At 41.5% G+C, this 22773-nt stretch overlaps 1 protein-coding gene across 2 annotated transcripts in view; it reads left to right on the top strand.

Annotated features, from left to right (window-relative positions):
- PLEKHG1 (pleckstrin homology and RhoGEF domain containing G1) overlaps positions 1 to 22773 on the top strand; it is a 141071-nt gene that overhangs the window by 103300 nt on the left and 14998 nt on the right. For both annotated transcript variants that reach the window (XM_035538962.2, XM_035538961.2), the window contains 7 exons: positions 48 to 148; positions 6045 to 6114; positions 18280 to 18326; positions 18787 to 18937; positions 19931 to 20062; positions 22379 to 22561; positions 22650 to 22745. In XM_035538962.2, the coding sequence (XP_035394855.1) occupies positions 48 to 148; positions 6045 to 6114; positions 18280 to 18326; positions 18787 to 18937; positions 19931 to 20062; positions 22379 to 22561; positions 22650 to 22745 (780 nt within the window). The remainder of the gene's footprint in view (positions 1 to 47; positions 149 to 6044; positions 6115 to 18279; positions 18327 to 18786; positions 18938 to 19930; positions 20063 to 22378; positions 22562 to 22649; positions 22746 to 22773) is intronic.

Here is a 22773-nt window from a genome sequence, read left to right as displayed (position 1 = left end):
AGAAAAGGAGGAAATGTCTAAAGGCATCCTTCTCATTTCTCTTGTAGGATTACCTCGATTGTATCACTGACCAATCCAAGCTGTCCCTGGGGACAGAAGAGCGATCAGCCTTGTTTGGAAACATACGGGATATCTACCATTTCAACAGGTAAATTAATGTTTAACTAAATGAAGCAGCCTGTGTTGATGGGGAGGGAGCAAACCAAGCAAATAGTCTTTTATCACTGTAATACAGCCAAGATATATAAACTGAGAAATGGTATTTCTTCGATTCTCAGCCGGGTTGGTTTGTTGAGATCAGATTATGTAGCTGCTGGTTTAATGAATCAAGTGTGGTCTTCGTTTATTACTTCTGTTTTCATGCTGGGTATTTCCATAAATATAAACCTAACCTGCTCCATGCTCCCGCTGAACCTAATGCCAGACCACCATGAATTAAACTCTTGTCTCACTAAACAGGCAATATTTTATTCCTATTATATTAGGTCCTTTGGTGTACTGACATATATCTGGCTTTTGTAATATTTTAAACTGCTAGGCACTCCCTGAAATAATCTATCAAAGCTGTGTTCAAGTACCTTGCTGTGCGTTGAATACTTCTGTTAGGTATCTTTACAGCCTTCTCTGAAACTCTGCAAATGGGATTCTAGCATATAATGGGAACTTCAAGTAAAATTTCTCTTGCTTCTATAGCTGGTGCCAGAGTGTGTGAGATCTGCAGTATCTGCAGTTTTAGGAGCATGCTACTGCTACTTTTGACTGAATCCTCTATTACTATAAAAAACAAACAAAAAAAACCTTATTCAGTATTCAAGGAAAACCTGAACGTACGATCAATGCAACAAACCTAATGGCATAAAGTTCCCATGTCTTCTATGTCCCATTATTCCTGTAAAAGCTCTCTTAGCCTTACTGTAGTTGACAAAAGATCTCCCAAACTGTAGTGATCTTTGAAGAACAGTAAATAATTTCCTTAAATCAAAAGAGGATTCTGAAGTGGAGGACCCCTGTCAGAGAGCTTCCTCAGTGTTTTTCTGTCATCATGGGAAACTATTTTAAAGTGCTTCTGCTGTTGGGGATCGCTGTTCAGAATCAAAAGGGAGAGTGGAGGAAGATCTATTTAGAAATGTTGGACATAGTTGAAACCTAAAATCCTTTCCTGAAACTTGCAGCTACAGCACAGTACGGGAAATACACTTTCAGGAAAGCTGCTAAGTCCTGCTTCAGCTACAACTTCTGACTTGATTGAATATCTAACGTGATGGAAAATACATAGTGGTAGCCTGATCATGTGTTTTAGAGCCATGAGACAATGACTGTGGGCTTCCTAATGGTCACAAGATGGGGAAAAACATATGTGGCCATTGTATTTTCTGATCCTTCAAAGCCAGAGAAATAGCAGGCTATGTAGTTGGGACACACTTATATCAGCATCATTGCAAGTATTACTGAATAAAAGTACCTTTTTTAATCATGATACAGAATAATTGATTTGAGGGAGAGAAAAAAAAGGATTTCCAGAGGTTAAAAGAAGGAAAAAAAAAAGAACTTAAAAAAAAAAAAAACAAAACACTTTGGGAGCTCTTAGGGATAGATATGTTAGAATGGTTAAAACTCACTGGAAAGTTGTCCAAAGCCTCCAGTAAATTGCTAATGTATTTCAGGCCTCACAATTCAAAATTCTACATGGAAATTGAGAGATTTTTTAAGAGTCAACGCGCACTGTAGATCCTATTTTAGCTTCAAGGATAAAGTTCCCTCCTGTGTGAAACTTGGCATGTACCTTCTGGGTCCTGAACATACTCTATAGCCTCTTCATTTATTTTTACCTTTGAAAAAGTTCCACTTGGCAGTTCTGTGTTAGTGGTTTCAGATGCTTTTTGTGAGCATGATTTCATAGTTTCAGAATGACCATTTTTTTCTCAACTCTGAATGTGACAATTAATCAGTGATGAAACTTTTTAATCTTGGGCTTCTGTGGCCTGTAGAGATGTGAGAAATTCCATTTACTGAAATGACTTTTAGGTGTTGTATTGAATAGCAGAAATGATGGTCAGGATGCTAACTGCAAGTCCTTTGTGATCTCTTTTTGGAAAGCTGTTTCTTAAAATAGAATTACTGACCATATTCCACTAGTCCTGCTCCATCTGTTGGAAAAAGCTCCCTCACTGTTTATTGATTTATTCGGAAGGGGAAAGCATCCTCTAAATCAGCATTTGCTGCCTTACTTCTCCGGCCTCTCCTGTTGAGATTCTTTCCAGCAGCAATTTGGGATAAATTCTCAATAGCGTGACTTCATTCTGAAATGGGAATTCTGTAGTGAAACATGCATAGGTTCATACTTCTACCAGCACTCAGCCAGTCTTAAGAGAGGCCAAGCTGAAACCTCTGCTGCTGACAGAGATTGTGCACACTCTTTGTCCATCAGTGACTACTGAAGCACGCAGATACTGTGCAGGGCTCTTCTCTACAGCTGCCATCTTCAGCAGTTCCTCTGCTCCGAGCTTCATGGTGGCTGAGCTTCAATGGTTGACTTCTTGTCATGAAGAGCCTTCATAAAACCTGTAAGAGCTCACCTTTAAAGGAAAAGGATTTTTTTTTGAGTGTGGAGATATTAGTTTTTGTCACAAAATGTTTGTAGCAGTGTGATTATATCAAGTATAATTTTATATCATCTTTTTTTTTTTTAGTGAAAATCTGAACTCTTCAGATTAGTTTTCTAGATTTTTATATAATGAAATTATTCAACCACAAGGACCAGATTGTGCTTGCCATGTCCCTTTTAGCTTTGAATGTTGTTAGGCATTAAGAAAATTATTTTTTTTGGTAATACTGTTACTTTAGCATTTATGGTTAGACTGCAAACTGCAACTGTTTTTCATCATGGGTGAAATTTTCAACAGGACGAATAATGCTGTTCCCTTTCTGCCTCTTTTTGTTCCTTCTGTTCCACTGAAGCTGGCCCATCTGATGTGCCTGTCATTATCATCTTTCTTTTTCACCAATTCAGATCAAGAACGAGATGAAAAAATCCTGGGCCTTCTTTTAAAATAGTGTGGTGATGACATACAATGAATAAAACAAAAAAGTGCATAACTTGTGTGTGTGTGCAAGTATTAGTTATCTACAGACCTGTAAATGGATTTAGCTTATTCCTCTTCACCTCCTGTAGTTGGCAGCTTCATACTGACCTAACCCACTGAGAGGGGAAGTTAAATGTTTTGTCTTGAAAATAATTCATGCTCCAAAATGTCAGAACATCCTAAGACATTGTAATGAGACTTTTGTTCATTTGACTTGTAAAGGTAACGAGTTCATTTCATAAAAAATTGTCAGTCTTTCTACGTTTACCTCTCTCATCCCAAAGGACTTATCATTAGCTATTGATGATGATCACATTTTTCCAGACCATAACAACGCAAGCTGCGTAACTTAGTTCGTGGTCTTAAAGAGCACTGGCATTTGTGATGTGTTTCAGTTTGAGTCTTGTTTAGCAATTCAGCTGCAAGAGCATCACGTTCTCTCCCAGTGCTCCCTTGTGCTCCCTTCCTGCCTGGGCCATTGGCATAAGTAACCATGGATGCTAAGAGCTCCATTACTGACTGTGGAAAGTGTAAAACATCTGGATACCCGGGTGAAAGGAACTTCTGTTTTCTCTCCACTACTTTCATTGTCAGGTATTTAAATGCACAATTATAAACTTGCTCTTTCACATGTCAATGTGTTATTATAGGGATTTCTTTATTTTTTTGGGGATTCCTGGGCATAACAGATTTGCTGTTGTTACACAGTGGAAGGCTGCTTTTACCAATCCCGTTCTTATCAGTCAGATGAGACAGAAAAGAGTGTAGTACAGCTAACAAAATCATTCAGAGCATTACCCTTACATTATGTGCTCATGCTGAAGACACAAGCCACCAGCATATTTACTGCATAAACCTGGACTCATTGCATGAATATATGAAAACTTTAAATGCAGTATTACTGTATCCTGCAGGAAAAATAATATGGTATTAAAGGAGACCAGTAGGAACAAAATGGCAATCAAATGTATTCTAAGCCGTCAGGAGAACCTCTACTTGCTGGACAACAGGAATACTCTGAGCTTGTTCAGTGTGTTTGATGTTATTTCCAAAACTCATTTGTGGAAAACAGACAGTCATTATAATTAATGACTACATGAAGCATTGCTACAGCTTCTTTCTTTTGCTGATTTAAAAGATCTTCACCAATGTGGGCTATCAAGCAAGGGTCATATTTTTATTCTGATTTTGATGAAGGGAAAATCTGAGGTGTGGAGGTTAAATTATTGCTATACAGAGCGGCTTAATGACCGCCTAACTTAAGTTCTTTGTCTTTTTTCAATGCGACTGATTACTGATTTCTCCCCTTCCTTCCCGCAGTAATTACAGAAGCAAAGAACAAGTCAGGAAATTTTTCTGTTTTACTCCCATTCTTACTTACACAGGGAAATTGTGTCTGCTTAGAGGGGAAAAGGGTAGTTCCCTAGATACAGGCTTAGCAACTCTTATGCAAAACTCATTCAGGGAACCAGCTGTGAACTGGGAGAAAAGTAGCACTAAACGAAAAAACATCTGATGAGAAGGAAAAAAAGGTCTCCCAGAGAACCATTTGGAAGAAAATTCTTTTTTTTTTTTTTTTTTTGCGTCGGTTTTCTGAGTGTATCTTTCAGTAAGACTAAAGAATATTAGGATCAAGGAGAGACCTCTGAGGTTTTCTTCTGCTACTTGAACTCTTTCTTTCACTGAATTGGCTTTCAAGAACTGAATTCCATATGATAGTGAACGTGCTCTGTTATTGCTTTGCTCCTGTTATAATGAATTCATTTCCTGCTTGGCATGTCAAAAATATAAAATCCTCTCAGTTAGGTTTTATTTTTATGCATGTAGAATTTATATATTCCCTTCCAGAAAACTTTTTCCTGGCTCACCACTTTTCTTCAGTGAAGAGACCCACTAAAGGTAGACAAATCTTCCTGTGTGAACTTATTACTGTTCTTCTTGTATATGTAATACATTCCTGCTTCTCATCTGTGTTTTTCGGACTAGCTCCTCATCCACCCCAGTCATGTCTAGCTACTGGAACATACAAAATCTTTATAGGACAGGGCATGTGCTTCAGTGTGTATTAAATTTTGTTTGGCTTCACTGTGTTAGTTGATGTACAAGCTAAACAACCCTCTGAGTACACCACTATGCATATCATAGAAGAGCAGTCAGTCTGAAGGAAGGCACTCATCTTTGCATAGATCAGCAGTCCATGGTCATTGTGGTGACTTGCATGTTTAAGTATGTGGGAATACCATTTTCCTAGCATGCTCATCTGTCTCCAAAGAGAAAACTTCTCTACATGGCTTCATACCTAGGAGGAAGAGACCATAAAGTTTTGTGGTCGCTTGACTTTGTCAGTTTTGTGACAGGAGCGAGTATTCCAGTGCTGCAGTTACTGTGAAGCCAGCATGTAAAGTCAATTAATGTGGCTCAACATATTGGCAGGAAGATATGCAGTTGTGTATTTTGGTCACATGTTGTGGTATCAGAACTGGAATTTCTGTGCATGTGCAGGTAACAGCTTGACTGTGCATAAGAAAAAAATATATTTGATGGTACATGTGGAGATACCATGCAACTGTGGACATCTGAATCTGAGCGTCTGATCTGTATGGGAGAGGAGCAATGGCTGTAGCACTGAACAGAGCTAAGATACTGTTGTGTTTTATGCGTTAGGAAACAGAACTGTATGTTTGACTCAGTCCAGTTTTGACCCTGGTTTATAAGACGGTGTTTTTATATTCTGAAAAGAGACAAAGAAGTCTGTTTACATGGGCCAGTTCATTGGGGAATGGAGGGGCTATGCAGGGAAACCAGAGGGTTTCTAGTACCCTTTTTAGGACTCCCTGCATCATAAGTGCTTTGGGTATCACAGCCATGAACAATGGAATGGTGTCTGGCTCTAGGGTATACATGTGTGTCTATTCCAATATGTGCAATAATTGTTTTTGATTTTTCTGTTCTTTGTTTTAGTGAACTTCTGCAAGATTTGGAAAACTGTGAAAATGATCCTGTGGCTATAGCAGACTGTTTTGTTTCCAAGGTAAGAGGCTACTGCAAGAATCTGCAGCACAACACCTGTTGCAGAATGATATGGGAAAGTAAAATTAATTTATTACTTTTTGAGACGTAATTTCTATTTCAACCAAGAAAAGTTAGCAAATCAATGGAAAACAAAGGAACTTCTCTTGGTAGACAATAGTGGTATGTCTCTGTTTCATGTTCAAAAATTTAAGAAAAAGGTGTTATACTTTTTTCAAGAAGTGTATCTTAGCTGGTAGAATTATTGATCTAGCATTTGTTTTTAGAACCTTTTTGTGGAGTAATACAGTTCACCCCCCCCTTTTTTTTTTATGTAGGTGATCAATTGGTACTCCAGTTATGCTTTAGAATTGTAGAATCATAGAGTATCCTGAGTTGGAAGGGACCCACAAAGATCATCAAGTCCAACTCCTGGCTCCACACAGGTCTACCCGAAAATTCAGGCCATATGACTAAGTGCAGTCCAAACGCTTCTTGAATTCTGACAGGCTTGGTGCCATGATTGCGTCCCTGGGGAGTCTGTTCCAGTGTGCGACCACCCTCTCAGTGAAGAACCTCTTCCTGATGTCCAGCCTGAACCTCCCCTGTTGCAGCTTGACTCCATTCCCTCGGGTCCTATCCCTGGTCACTAAAGAGAATAGGTCGGCGCCTGCCCCTCCACTCCCCCTCGTGAGGAAGCTGTAGGCCACAATGAGGTCTCCCCTCAGCCTCCTCTTTTCCAGGCTGAACAAGCCAAATGACCTCAGCCGCTCCTCATACATCTTCCCCTCTAGGCCCTTCACCATTTTGGTAGCCAAGGAAAGGTTGGACCTGGTACGTAGGGACATGGTTTAGGGGGTGACGTTCGTAGTAGGGTGATGGTTGGACCAGATGATCTCGAAGTTTTTTTCCAACCTTAATGTTTCTATGATTCTATGATCCTGCTCTTGCAAAAATCCCATCACTGAGGCTAGAACTGAGGGTTTGGTAGCACAAATGTTTGTATGACACATTTAGAGTCTATATGACACACAGTCTTTGAGAAGACCAGCCCATCAAACAAACAAACAAACAAAAACAACAAGAAAACAACCTGTAACAAATCTTCACAGTAACTATAGGTGAAGTTCATTTGATGTAGGCATTTCACTTCCATGTCAAAACAAAAGGCTTTGGAAAAACCTCAGTAGTGTCACTGTTTCATGGTAGGCAGAACAGAAAGAGATGAAGAGTGAAAGAGCAAGCTCTGAAGGGCTGCTTGTCTCAGTTTGACTATACATAGGCAAGGAAGCAAATGGATCCTGACTCAGCTCTTCTCATGGCACCTGTGAGGTTATTTTACACCCAAAGCTGAGTGGGTGTAAAAAGTGAGAGATCATGTTGTGGTTCCAGGCAGTTCCTGGTTCTTGGTCAGCAATAGCATGTGCTGCTCTAGAGCTGAGTGGGGGAACTAACGCAATACTGAATTTAAAAAGCAAAGCACTTTCCTGAATAAAAGTTCCCAGGATGATCATGATAAGGCTACACTGGAGCCTGCCACAGTGGTAACTGTTCCAGCTGGTAACGGGTAACAATTCCAATATTTTATTGTGTTATCATTTTTCCAATTATGCTTCTCGCTATTTGTTTTACCATCACTTTTTATCCCTGCCTCCATCATCTGTGTGTACTATCCATCTATCACTGTGTTGTTTTATCATAATTACTCAGTTTTTATTTTTCTGATATTCAACTCTATCCTAGCCGAAATCAGGATACACCACATCACATGGTATGGAATATCCCTTTGGTCAGCTGGGGTCACCTGTCCTGCTTCTGTTCCCTCCCAGCTCCTCCTGCACCCCCAGCCTCCTCACTGACAGGGCAGTGTGAGAAGCTGAAAAGTCCTTGACTCATTGTAAGCACTGCTCTTCAACAATTAAAACAAGTAGGAGACATTTCTTCTCAGAAAGAGTGATCAGGCATTGGAATGGGTTGTCCAGGGAAGCGGTGGAGTCACCATACCTGGGGGTGTTAGAGGAAAGGTTGGACCTGGTGCTTCGGGACATGGTTTAGTGGGTGACATTGGTGGTAGGGGGGTGGTTGGACCAGATGATCCTGGAGGTCTTTTCCAACCTTAATATTTCTATGATTCTATGTTACACTGATCAGAGGCTAGAGCCTGAGCTGGAAAAGGCCATGTGGAACAAGGTAGATAAGGCTGCAATTTGCAAGGTCCTGCAGTTTTGCCACCTAACCTAACCCATAAGAGTGGCCTAAGATAAAGCTGGAGAGGGACTCTATCAGGGAGTGTAGCCATGGAACGAGGAGTAATGGCTTTGAACAAACGGAGGGGAGATTTAGATTAGATGTGATGTGAGGAAGAAATTCTTCACTCAGAGCACAAAGCCCACAGGGGAATTAGGGCTGAAGATGCACCTTGCTTCTGTTCTTTTCCATAAAGAATAGAATGAAATTACCTAAAAAACAGTGTTAAAAATAAACCAAGGCACAAGGTGGGAGGTAAAGGACATTCCCTACAGCTGAGGGGCAGCCTTTCTCTCTGGCAAGCCAAACGGCCCAGGGGAGCCAGCCCCAGAAAAGGAGCCCTCAGCCCCCCCAACCCTTCTCCTTGTCCACGTGAGGGCTTCTTCCAGGCTGCTCCCAACACGGCCGCCTTTGGCCACGCATGGGCCACTCCATCACAGAGGCTTGCTGAGGTCACAGTGGCCACCACTGCCCCGCCTTTGCTGCGGGCCCTATAAAAGAGGACCCCTGCAGCTGGCCCACCACTCGCTGAGCTTCTAGGCACTCTGACAGCCAGCTTTTGCGGCAGGAAGAAGTCAAGAAGCAGCAAGGCGAGCAGCAGGCCTCCTCGGTGTGAGGACAGCGATGCAGTCCAAGGAAGCACCGAGCAGGAAGGCACTTAACAAGAAGAAGTGTCATGGGCAGAGGGATCGCGCCTGCGGCACAACAGACACCAGTGCCCAAGGGACCTCTGGCGCGCAGCCCACAGACACTTACAGGCGCTACCGCTGGCACCACAATGACGCGGGGAACAGGCTGCCCCCTCAGCCACACAACAACAGGGGGCCTGGGCCTTCCCGTTGGTGCAACGGTGGCATGGGGCGATGGCAGGAGCATCAGGCAGACAGCCAGGTAGAGTGGAGGCGTGACTGTAGTCCAGGACGCAGCGTGGGACCCAGCCATGGCCGTAAAGCAGACGGCAGCATGAGACCCACAGATGGAAATCAACCGGACAGCAGCATGGGGCCTAGGGGTGGAACTGGATGAGCCCCTGGTTCGGCAGCCTGGCCCAAAAACATTCCTGATGGAAGGCATCCCGTTTGGGCAGTCCCCGGAAAGGAGTGGCTTATCCTTCTGCCAAACACCGTGGAGCCCATGGAGGTGGATCCACCAAAAGATGTGGAGGAACCAATGGAATTGGATCCACCTCAGCCAGATCAGACCTGTGACTACCCCTGCACGTCTTCGCTCTCTGCCATCCGAGCGCACCAACAGCATCTCAGGAATGCCCGGCGAGCTCCCTACTTGTCGTGCAGGCTCCATCCCAAGCATTAGCTTGGAGCCACCAAACACCATGGACATCCCGCAGGCTTACCTGCAAGGTGTCCCGGCAATAAAGAACTCTGTTGCCCATTCTCAGGGGTTGTGTGAGTGCTTCTTTCCCATCCCCCAGCCCTTGTGCGGGAGGTGGCATCCCTTCTGCACAGAGCCTCGAGGAAGAGCACAAGAGAGGACCCAGCTTCCTTTGGGCTGCTGTGCTGGGGTGACAGGAGGAGTCCCCAAGGGCCACCAAGCACCTTTAACATTTGTGAAAATAGACTGAGGGGTGAAAATAGTAGTGCGTAAGCGATTATAGGTGGCTAGTTTCTTATATTAGGAGTGAGTTTCTATAGCTGAGTAATTGGTAAGGACAGACATGGAGAAGGCTGAGGTACTCAACAACTTCTTTGCCTCTGTCTGCACTGGTAGACAGGCTTCCCAAGTCTTTCATTTCCCTGAACCCATAGATGGAGGCTGGGGGATCAAAGTCCCACCCACTGTAAGTGAAGAACAGGTTCGAGACCACCTGATTAATCTAAACAGGTACAAGTCTATGGGACCTGATGACATGAATCCCAGGGTCCCGAGGGAACTGGCTGATGTAGTTGCCAAGCCTCTCTCCATCATAGTTGAAAAGTCCTGGCAGTCGAGCGATGTCCCTGGTGAGTGGAAAAAGGGAAATGTCATGCCCCTAGTCTTCAACAATTAAAACAAAGAACTGAACAAAGAGCACTAGTCTTCAACAATTTAAAAAATTAGGAGACATTTCTTCTCAGAAAGAGTGGTCAGGCATTGGAACGGGTTGCCTGAGGAAGCGGTCGAGTCACCATCCCTGGGGGTGTTCAAGGAAATCACAGAATCATAGAATATCCAGAGTTGGAAGGGACCCACAAGGATCATCGAGTCCAACTCCTGGCTCCACACAGGTCTACCCAAAAATTCAGGCCATATGACTAAGTGCACAGTCCAAACGCTTCTTGAATTCTGACAGGCTTGGTGCCGTGACTGCGTCCCTGGGGAGCCTGTTCCAGTGCGTGACAGCCCTCTCAGTGAAGAACCTCTTCCTGACGTCCAGCCTGAACCTCCCCTGTCGCAGTTTGACACCGTTCCCTCGGGTCTATCCCTGGTCACTAAAGAGAATAGGTCGGCGCCTGCCCCTCCACTCCCTCGTGAGGACGTCTGTGTCATATTTTAGGCTTTGTCCTGAGCTCAGTATTGTCAGCACCAAGCATTCATAAAAACAATATAATAGGCCTCATGTAAGGATTTAGGATTAACTGAACCACTCTGTTTTGTTCAGTGCTCTTGTGACACAAGGAATTTTATTGGAAAAGGAAGCAATAATAACATCTTAGTGCTGCTATTTCACTGGATTACTTGCTTGAATTGAGTTCATAGAATCATAGCATCATTAAGGTTGGAAAAAACCTCCAAGATCATCTGGTCCAACCATCCCCCTACCACCAATGTCACACACTAAACCATTTCCCCAAGCACCAGGTCCAGCCTTTCCTTGAACACCCCCAGGGACAGTGATGCCACCACCTCCCCGGGCAACCCATTCCAGTGCCTGACCACTCTTTCTGAGAACAAATGTCTCTGAACTTCCAACCTAAACCTCACCTGGTGCAACTTGAGGCCATTCCCTCTAGTCCTATCGCTAGTTATCTGTGAGAAGAGGCTGATCCCCAGCTCCCCACACCTTCCTTTCAGGTAGTTGTAGAGAGCAATAAGGTCTCCCCTGAGCCTCCTCTTCTCCAGACCAAACAACCCCAGCTCCCTCAGCCGCTCCTCACAGCACTTGTGTTCCAGGCCCTTCGCCAGCTTCGTAGCCCTTCTCTGGACACTCTCCAGGGCCTTGATGTCCTTCTTATACTGAGGGGCCCAAAACTGAACACGAACACAGTACTTGAGGTGGAGCAGGCTGTTATTTATCTAGCAGCTGATTTTTTGTAAGCACTGGGAGATCTTAGTTTGGATGTATTTTTGCCACATTGCAGTTGGGCTTGTGGCATGTTGTTATCACTTCAAACGGCCTATGTTGAATTGAAGGAGAATGTGGTAAGGGCAAATGCAAAGTCTTATGCCTGAAATGGAACAACCCCACCTGCGGGCAGGTTCTGGCTGACTAGTGAACAGCTCAGCAGAAAAGGATCTGGGGTCATGGAGCACAACAAGCATATCTGTGGTATGCCATTGCAGTGAAGGCCAACAGCATCTTGGGATATATTAGCAAAAATGTAGTCAGCAGATTTAGAGAATCTGCTTCTCTTCATTTCTATGAATCACTTGTAAGACTACATAAGGAATACTGTGATGAATTTTGGACTTCTGGTACACGAAAGACATTGACGTACTGGAGTGAGCCAGCAGGTCCGGAGACTTAAAAATGTGATGTACTAAGGCTGACAAAACAAGATTTGTTTACCTTGAACAAGAAAAAGCTGAGCAGAAATGTCTACTGCTGTCTACCTAATAAGAGAATATAGAGAAGACAAAGTCCAACTGCTTTTTGAAGGAGCACAATGATAGGATAAGGGGCAGTGGACACAAGTTACAAGGGAAATTCCAATTAGATTTAATGATTTTCAGATTTATTTCTTAGCCATAAGAGGGTGGCCAAACATCAAATGGATTGCAGACAGGTTGTAGGATCTCCATCGTTGAAGATATTTAGAACTCTAGAAGACGAGCAATGTGATCTAAATGGTCCTGCTCTGAGCAGGAGGAAGGACCAGATGACTTTCAGAGTTCCCACCCAATCTAAATTATCCTGTGATCTGCTGATTTTGGGGGTCATTCCAGAGCTGAGGGTCCCAGTTATTCCTGTGGGTTCTACCAGAGAAAATGTGGACACCGTTGTCATACCTTGTGTGTCATGTAAGTTGTTCCTGTGCTGAAGCCCAGTTGCAAGGCCTTCAGGATATTTACAGATGTCAGAATTTGGAGTTTGTACATCTTTCTGCCATATTGCATGCTTGTATGTGGGACTACTACTGGCTGAGACATGAAACAGAGGTGGCGCAAGAGATAATAACTAGTCCAGGAAAAAGTTGCTCCCTCAGTGATATTGGCTAGCTGAAAGGAGTTTTCTGATAGACTGCCTGGCCATTAGTTCCAAAATCCATCTGTGTATCATTGTTTGCTTGTGCTTTTTTTGTTCCCTTGTCAAATGCTTTTAGCATTTGTATTATTGGCAGGCAACTGCCTGATGGCTCAGAAATTGCTGGAGACTGCAATCCCAGTGAACATTTTTTAACTTCATCCAGACGAGTGCAAACACTTAAAAGCAAAATCAAACAATACCAAAATACCCCACAGTTCTGTTTTTGGCTGTGAAGATGTCATTACAGTAACTGGTGACTGTCTTAACAGACTCCAGTTGTCCATTCTTGGTTGCTCGTATCTTCCCAGCATTGAGTAGTGGAAACAAAACATCCTTTTTTGGCAGTATACAGTCCTTAAAGTCTTACGGGACTTTAGCCACTTATTGTTTGATTACTTTGAGTGTGCTAGATCTTCACTGTGACTTACACACGGGGATAATTTCATACCAAAGTCATAGCTCATGGCTTTAGCTAATGGATGTAGCTCCAGTGGAGCTTCTTTAGTGTTTGCAGTGGAGCTGTGCTTTGGTTATGCTAGCTCCATTTTTTTCGCCCTACTGATTCACTTGTGAATATCCTAGTTGTTAGGAATTTAAACGCATAATCAAGTTTTCACTGTAGGTACTGTGTATGCTTTTTGCATTTCATGAAACTCAGTAACTGAATGAAGTAATAGCCATTTCTTTTTTCAGGATTCATGTGAAATGGCGAAAGGTTGGTTTGCCTGAATAATATAATAGTTATGGTTAAAGTAACTGAAGCTTATTGAAATTGAAATGTTTGCTATTCCTGAAAAAATCTAGTAAGCTTATTTTTGTAAGGTCTAGTTTTGGACTGTTTACAATGGACTGTTTCTTTGAACTTGAATTTGTTACTTGGTTTTGTTTAATAAAATTTGTTGCATAGCTTTTCATATTTTCCTTACATGTTCATATGTCATTGTTTCCTGTGTATAGCATTCATGTCTGAGTAGTAAACAGCCTTGCAACTTTTACTTCTAAGGGAAATACAGTAAGGATTATCAAATCACATTAGCATACTTTGAACAAAGACTCGTAATTGTGGATTGAGTCTTTATCATTTATTCTGTTGAGTGCCCAAAGTAAATAACTCCTAAAATGACAGCTTTTACTTGTTAACAAACTTTAGCAAGATGTCTTTACTGTAAACCATTGAGTAACATAAAACTCACTAACAGATAAAATAACCATGCAAAGTTATCAGAGAGTAGAAATATTTAACAGCAACTTACAACGTTATACTAAGCCCCTCTTCTTCCAGATGTTTTTAAAATCCATTAATAACCCATGGGGAAATATAGATACAAATGCAGAAAAGCACACCTTTTCTTAATTTGCTGTCTGATCATGATTTACTGGTTTTAGCTATCTGCCCCAAGAAGCAAAAGGGGATGAATTGGTTTTTATTTGAACAGTGTGTGGGGGCTGCTGCTCTGAAATAACCTGTCACTGAGGGTCGTGGTGTAATAGTGTCATTTCTACCAGCCCTGGGCCTGCCTCTTCATGTAGGAGAACTATTTTAAATGTCTTGGACATGTTTTGCTGCTAACTGTAATCAGAGGCTGATAAAAGGTTTCAGTGCAAGCTTTGCTATAGCTTAATTATTCACATATAAGTTTGTTTATATGTTTTCTTGCCAACTCAGTCTTTAATTTTCATAGTAATGATGCCAATGTTAATTAGAAGATAGACTTCAGTATTCCACACGTTTACATTTAAGTGAGTAGTTGTAAAAGAAAAGCTTAATTCTGGCACATCGCTCTTCTCACTCAGTGCCCCAGAAATTTAGAACATATGTTTTCTGAAAGACAAACCAACAGCTTAACCAAGGGGAAAGGGAGAATTACTCTAATCTCCCATCTCATTAATGAAGAGGAGATCCAGGCAATTGGCTTAAGCTTACGCTCTCACTCAGCTCATGTTTTCAGTCTCTATTTTCTTTTAACATGCCTTTTATGGCTATAAAAAAGCACAGTGCACCAAGAGTTGAGAGATCAGGGCTGTAGCCATGTGCTTGGCTCTTCACTCCATGTGTAGGAGACGCACAGTGAATTGATTCAGCAGCAGGGGACAAACTAAGTATAGCTGGGATCTTATTGTGCTTGGCTTTGCTCTTCAGGGTGACTTGTAGTCAGTGCCGATGAACTCTTGGCTTTGGTCTCAGATTTTTTTTTTCCTCTGCCATAACAGCTTTGGGCCCCCAGATTGAAAATGATCTCTGGAGTGATTCCAGTCTCCCTGCAGAGATCACTTTTAATCTGGTTTGAAGACAGTTAAGGTGAATGTAATGACTTTCAAGCTGAGTAAGCATGAGCGTCTAAAGAAATACCGACGAGCATAGCTAGTATTTAACTTGTGGTGTGGAAGTATTGATAGAAATATATTAAATCCATTTTAGCCCTGGCTTTTCTTTTGCTTCTGAACATAGTTCACAGCATTGGCTTTAGCCTGCATGGTGTCTGCCCTGATATGCCCCACAGTAATACAGCGCTCTCTCTGGGAAGTCTGCTGTCAAGTAGGTAGGATCAGCTGGGCACATGAACTTGTAGTCCCTTCTCTCAAGGTGCAGAGGTGCGAGGTAACTAGGCAGTCCATGGGAGCACAGGCATCTTGACTCCTTCCTCAGGCTTCCTTCCTCAGCCTTAGGAAGATCAGTCGTGGTTGTATGTGGGGGGGATTATGGGGTATGTTTTAGATCAGTGGGATGGATTTATTCTCAAGTCACAAGCTTCTTTGATTGGGGTGGAGAAGGAACAGATTAACTTCTACATTGTGTAACTGAGATGTATTTGAGAACAAATCTGCAAAAGTTTACAGAAAATACTCTTTTGGTTTCTACCTGTTCAGCATTTCTAAGAGATCAGCTTTCTTTACATGCCATGAAATGAAAATTTGTGGATCTATTGGCCACCTTCCCAATGTGTTCACACAACTCCTGCTGATGCCTAAGAAAAGGTGTATATTGTTGATTCACACCAGCTTCTTAAGTCTGAGTGAGCATCCGCAATCTCATTCTGGAGACAAAATACGTATAACTGACTTTCTACTGGCACGTGGCTCAGTAAAAGTAAATGCTATCTAATGGTTTTGTGTGATGAAATGAGCTGTGATGAAATGACGCAAGTGCACATAGAAACGCAGTATGACATTTGGAATAAACTCTGATCAGAAAGCAGGGATGATTGTGAAACCATTTTAAAGTTTTTAGAGGTGTTGAGGGTATGAGGAACTATTTATTTATTTATTTATTTATTTGGTATACAAGCTTGTTCCAGTTAATAGCTAGACTAAAGCTCTTTTAAAGCCAAAAATTCCATTGAAAATAGTTTTGACCTCATGTAGAAAACAAAATGAAAAAAGTGGAAGAGTGTGAAAAGGCTTCTGGGGATTTTGGACTTGCTATTGATTTTGTGGGGAATGTGCACTTAATCCATTCCGAAACCCTGAAAAGTTTGGTTGTGTTTGTTTTACAGATAATGCTTTCAGTTGTTGAAATTTCACAGCAGATATTCTTTTCCTTTTTGTTTGAAAAGCAGAACAGTCAAGTGACTCTATTTGAGTGGTGTACACATAAATAATTGTCAAAAAATGGTCTGCACTTTGCTTGTGAAGTCATTCTATAAATTGCATTATTCCGTGATTGTAGCCATGGGAATGTATTACAGTTTATACCAGAAAGCCCCTAAATGAAAACCTTGTATTAATATATGCAGGTATAAAATAAATCACTTTTTTCCATGACCCTGAATTTGATCACGATGCTCTCTCATAAGCACCCTAACTTGCTATGAGCACTAGCTGGCTTAGGAATGATTGCTGAAGAAAAGGACAGTGTGATGTGTGCAACACGCTGAGGTTTGTTAATGCTTAGTTTTTTGCTGGGACGGTTTGTAGCTGTTGCTGCAAGTTCTAAGCGGGAACGCTAATAGTTTGTGGCAGAAGCTCGTTGTCTTTGGGTGTGGACACTGGGCGTATGTAAACCGCCACAAAAACCGGCTGTGACAGCAGAATTAGTCCAGGCGTGAAAGACCGAGCTAAATCACTGAACTGTATTGTATCAAGACTAAATGTAGTTGGTTGCTCTCTAAGATAAGAGCAGCTTAAAGTAACAGCGGTTTGCAGCATACTAGAAGCAAATGGGGATTGCGGTCTCAGAGGGAAACATTTATTGGAAGTTTGCTAGACTTATTTTTTTCAAAACAGTTAGTATGGAAATCTTGTAAGAAATACTGAAATTAATTGCAGTGACTTACACTAAGGTCGAGTAGCAGCTTTCTTTTTATGTGGTCCTTTTGAATCGCTGCTCGTTGGAAAAATGAATGGCATGGTCTGATGTACAAGGGAGAGGGGGAAGGGAACAGCACTGTTGAAAAGGGGGAAGGGCACTGCCTCAGCTGGCTCTTTCTGATGAATAGCCGAAAAAAAAAAAAAAATCAACCCAACAATAAGAAACAAAAGGCTCAGCCCGCGTCAGCCCTCTCCCCCTGTGCTGTTGCACCGCAGAGCACTGGGCTCTTTGGTCTCACCATTCACGAGCTACCACTGCTGAGCGGGTGCCCCTCGTGGGGCACAGCTGTCGTGGGGCAGCGGGTCAGAGTCCATTTTGACAATGCTTCACATGGAAGCATGTCTTGTTTACCACCAGATGATTGCTTTATATTGCACTAGGGCTCAGAAAAGTCATTGATTTTAGGAGCAATTTGCAGTTCTGCAGTGCTTTCCTAGTCTTTACAACTCCGACAAGCTGCAGAAATTGAGTGTTATTTGGGATATAAGTTGATAGACAGATTTGAACTTAAAGCATATGGGGACATTTCTGGAGACTTGTTCTTGCACAGAATTAAATTATGATGATTAAGAAAGAATCTTCTGCCAAGGAAGAAAGAAAGGAAACTCAGGCTCTTCCTCTGAGAGGCTTGTCAGCATTAAGTTAACAATTTCACAGTGACATGCAAGCATGGAATCCCACCTAAATCTAATTAAAACTTGTTTCAGTAATCACTTTCTGCTTGCACAGTCATAACTTGCTTTTGAAAAAAAAAAAAAAATTGTGGCATCTAATTTTCATACTTAGATTGTGCTCAAATGTGAAAGTATTCATAGCTGTTTGAAAATTGCAGTGAACATATTCCACAAAACTTAATTCTGCAGGTGTGTGCATCAGCACACAGAAAACTAGGTGCATGCAGGCATGCAGGTCAGTTGTTTGAAGGGGGCGTGTGTATATTTTTTAAAAGGTGCGTAGGTTGTCGTAAAGGACCTTGGAGGCTCTGTTGCAAGCCACTTATTTTTCTCTGTGTATTTTTTTTTCTCTAAAAGGTAAGGAAAATTCTCAAAAAATAAAAAGTGAAATTCCATAAGTCAGTCTATGTTAGCTTTAAGACTATCACCGTGAGAGTGGGGAATTCATTGATCAGGAACTGGAGAATGTGTGTCATCGTCTTTGTCTCGCATGTGTGTTAGCTGCTAGTTTGACAAAATTTGAATATATATAAACCTTTCCTCTCCATGCAGAGTGAAGATTTCCACATATATACACAGTACTGCACCAACTACCCAAGGTAGGAATTCTGGGTTCCCTTTCTTCATTTGTCCCTTGGCCTGTTCATGTAATGCAAGTTACAATCTAAAAAATTATACATACATATATATACATATATATTGTCCCCCTTACAAATTGGAGGGAGGGAGAAGGATTTTTTTTGTGTGTTTTAAACTTGAAAAAAAAAAAAGACAGATGCTTATCTGAAGTTTTACTTTGATCTTCTCATTCTTTGCTATTATTCTCGTTAGACTACGATGGTCTTATTCTGTAGTGCTCCAGATGTGTAATTCCCAGTGTAAAGAGAATGGCTGCGAGTCAGAAGGAAAACATAGCCCAATGCCCAAGATAACAAGAAAAAACAGTGATTGGATTAGGAACCTGCTGTCCCCTTTTGCAAGGAAGGAAAGAAACAATTATTGACTTTACCTACAACTTATGGAGATGGTGTGTCTTACAGATAGGTATTGTGTTTTCAGGTCAGTAGCTGTGTTGACAGAATGCATGAGGAACAAGACATTGGCCAAGTTCTTCAGAGAACGGCAAGAAGCACTGCAGCATTCTTTGCCCCTGGGCTCCTATCTCTTGAAACCTGTCCAGCGAATCCTCAAGTACCACCTACTTTTGCACGTAAGCACCCATTAAAATATATATCCCAGCTAGGGCTGCTACACTTTGATGTTCCTGCCTCTAATACAAGACCTGATGGTTAGAACAGTTCTGGGTTTCTTTAGACGCTCTTTTGGGAGTGTTTGATATTTACATATGGAGACTTTCTGTCTTCATCACATAATATATGCATATGTTTTGAGTGGGGAATGTATGGTAATTGTTTTAGACACATTGAATCAGTCTGTGCATTCAAATAATTACATTTCTTTTTAAATTGTCTGTAATTCTGAAGTTGTATGGAAGATTCTTGTCATGAGTAAACAGTTTTGTACCAAAATTTATTGTTCCATTGAACAACAGTATTTTTCCACGTTACAATGCTGGGGGTGGTTGAGAGAAGGAATAAATACATATAAACACCCCTGATTGGTAAGATTTTTGTGGAGAGGAATGATTGAGGAAGTGGGAACTCTTTCCATATTCAGTGAATTGAATTAAGCAAGTTTCGGAAATTCTTGCTTTATTGTTAATGTTTCCACATATGTTTCATATTACAGAGTCATGTTCTAGTGAAGTGTAAAGACACTGATCCTTATTTAAATTGTCTGGTGCTTTTCTTCTCTCCAAGTGTAAAGCAATGCCTAGTGTAATTCCATCAGTATTTTGTAAGTGTGTAGATACATCCTGTGTTTTAAGAAAGCCAGTAAGCACTGTCTGAAAAGGTTTCTTCCTGTAGGTATGCTGTGTTGCCTTTCTGTGCCTCTGTGTTTGCAGCAGCTGCTGGAAGTACAGTCGCTGCTAAACTGCTGCTACTAAAGGCTTTACATTGCTAGTCATCTTGTGTTAATCAATTAGATAACAACATGCAATAGCAAGGGCAGAAACATTGTATTTGGGAGACTGCAACAGAAAGACAAAATAGTATAGATAAAAGCATAGTCAGTATTATATCAGGCCGGAAAATTCATTTAAAAATAATGGGACTTTATTTTTTTTTTTCCTTTGTCTTAGGAAATAGAAAACCACCTTGACAAGGACACTGAGGGCTATGATGTGGTGCTAGATGCCATAGATACAATGCAGAGAGTGGCGTGGCACATAAATGACATGAAGAGGAAACATGAACATGCCATCAGGCTTCAGGTGAGTTCCCAAAAATATTTTATTGGTGTAAGCTGTTTTTGTCAACAGATAAGCCGTTAGCATTTTTTAGTTATTTTCTCTTCTTATCTTTGTCAGTCATAATTTAGAGTCCTGTTGAGTGTGCCTTTGGCTGTTTGATCTTGGAAACCATGGTCATAGCTGCTGCAGGAAAATCTCAGAAATCTCTGCAAGCAGCATCCTGTAAAGCATTTATTCTGCAGTAGTATGGAACTTGAGATAACTTTTCTTTCTTCCTTTCCCTCAATTGTACAGCACTGCTGTACAACCCTAGGGCAAGCCTTTGTTCAGAAATCCTGTGGTTTCCGATTTCTCCCTTTTGTGCTGATTAATTTTGTTTTGAGACATTTCTTGCTCTTCTTCTTGTTTAAGTACTTTCCTCTTGGGCTTCTGTAGGCTTATCATTTTTTTTTTTTTTTTTTTGTTTGGTGTGTGTGAAAAGTATAAACCTAGAAATGTGATAGTTAGAAAAGGGTTAACTTCACTTAGAGTGAAGAATTTTTAGGAGAAAAAAAAAAAAAGCTACCCTGAATAACTTTTGTTGTCAAGAGTAAGCTGTTTGGTAGACTTTTTACAGATCCATCATTCTGTTTCAAACATCCCAGTGAATCACCATTTTACATTACACTTTTGTCAGCAGTATCTATATAGCTTTAATTTATTTATTTTTAGTTAATAAAAGAGTTTAATAGGTTCCAGAAATCTGTCTCATGTTATTCTTTTATTCCTTTATGTCTTTTTAACATAAACTGTGCTTATTGGCTCTCATTTTTTTGTTTATATATAGGGGGAATAGGGTTACATTTGATAATGTCTTGCCTGCAGCAGTGTAACCTTTGCCACACATTGCTGGAAATGCATGCTAATGACTTCTACAAACAGTGTGCTATAAATCTGAATAATGATAACCAGTAATATTTGGCAATAAAGAGGGCTAAATGCATTTGGAAAAGTGTATTTTTTTAATTTATTAAGCTGGGCTGGCAAATGTATGGGGTTGTGGAAAATGTTTACGTTCATGGTTACCCTTTATACAAGTAAAATCTGTTTCTGCAGCCATAGGGATAGGTCTTCAGTGAGCTATCACACTGCCATTCTGTCTGTAGTTCGGCAAGTACCGCAACAGTGATTCCAGCACCAACTCTCCCTTAACACTGGTGAAACTGATTGCTGTGCTGTACCCTGACTTATTTACAAGTTCCTTAAGGAACCTGATAAAATAGAACTTTTTTTCATTTGTTATATGTTGGGTTTTAAAACAGTCTTGCATATAGTCCAAAGTGTGCTGCTATATGCATTGTTTTTTCTTCCTGTGTATGCTCTAGGCTGCCTTTGGGCTCAAATGTACCAAGAAGTTTTATAGCTGAATGCTGTATTAAAGTGCAGTGTTCTACTGAGATCAGCCTAGGATGAGTAAATCTGTCCCTGCTTTGCTAATGCTGCCCAGGTTAAAGTTCAATGGATGTTTTTAAAGTTTCCCTACTTAAGGTTTAGTTTGCTCTTAGTTTGCTGTACCGTGCTTAAATCCTGTGTCTGTGCCACTGACAGAAAAAATGAACAACTAAAGAAAACAAGGTATTCATAGCAAAGTAGCACAGATTTTTGAAGATGTTCTTAGATGTTTCTCCAGCTTTTTTTTTCTTAAGTGATAGATAAGGTGATAGAAAACTAGGTATATATACAAATCACTCCAAATGCATATAAATCTTGGCATCTTCAAATGATCAGTTGACCAAACCACTTCTGGACCTTTAGTCTTCTGAGAAACATCTCTACAGTCTGAACTCCTCACAGAGGTGTCTTCTGGGATGGGCCTACAAGACACAGAGATGGCATTATAATTCATCCAGCTGGGGACCACACAGCTTCAAGATAATATTGCAGGGCAAGAAAGAAATATTCAGAGGGTTTATGGACCTAGGCAGGGGAGAGGAGCAGACGTGAGAGAGACTGGTGACTGCATTACAGTCCACCCTCCACCACTGTGAGTCCCAGGAGATGGGGCTGTGCTGTTTCACCGCAGGCAGTCCTGGGGAGCTCTGGGCTCTTCGCTGTGTCCCCACAGAGGCCACCAGTACTCAGGAGGGCATGCTTTAGTCTGGGCTTAGCATCAAGTCTGGAAACACCTAGCTGTGATGTACATGTAACCTAACAACCTCAGTACTGGTGGCTTTGCACTGTTGAATGTTGAATGTTATACGGGAGAGCCAGAACGGCCTCAGCAGATTGTTCTTTGAGTCTTTATTTAAGTAAGACCTCTGACATGAACTCTGGTCATTCTTCTTTGATCTGTTGCAGGAGATACAGAGTTTGCTCACTAACTGGAAAGGACCCGATCTCACTAGCTACGGGGAGCTGGTTCTAGAGGGAACGTTCCGCATTCAGCGAGCCAAAAATGAGCGCACGTTGTTCCTCTTTGACAAGCTGCTGCTGATCACGAAAAAGAGGGATGAAATGTTTGCATACAAAGCTCACATATTGGTATGTCAGAGGGCAAACGGTAATGTGCTGGCTCTAGATCTCTCTGAAATTCCTCCGTAGTTCACAGTGCTGCCTCTTTTTGTTACAGTGTGGGAATCTTATGCTTGTTGAAGTAATACCAAAGGAGCCCCTCAGCTTTAGTGTCTTCCATTACAAAAATCCCAAGATGCAACATACTGTCCAGGTATGACAGAAAAATCCTTGCCCACTGG

This window comes from Cygnus atratus, chromosome 3, assembly GCF_013377495.2.
Source record: "Cygnus atratus isolate AKBS03 ecotype Queensland, Australia chromosome 3, CAtr_DNAZoo_HiC_assembly, whole genome shotgun sequence".
Classification (NCBI taxonomy): domain Eukaryota; kingdom Metazoa; phylum Chordata; class Aves; order Anseriformes; family Anatidae; genus Cygnus; species Cygnus atratus.
The sequence above is the reverse complement of the archived record's forward strand: the minus strand, read 5'-3'. Positions and strand labels throughout refer to the sequence as shown.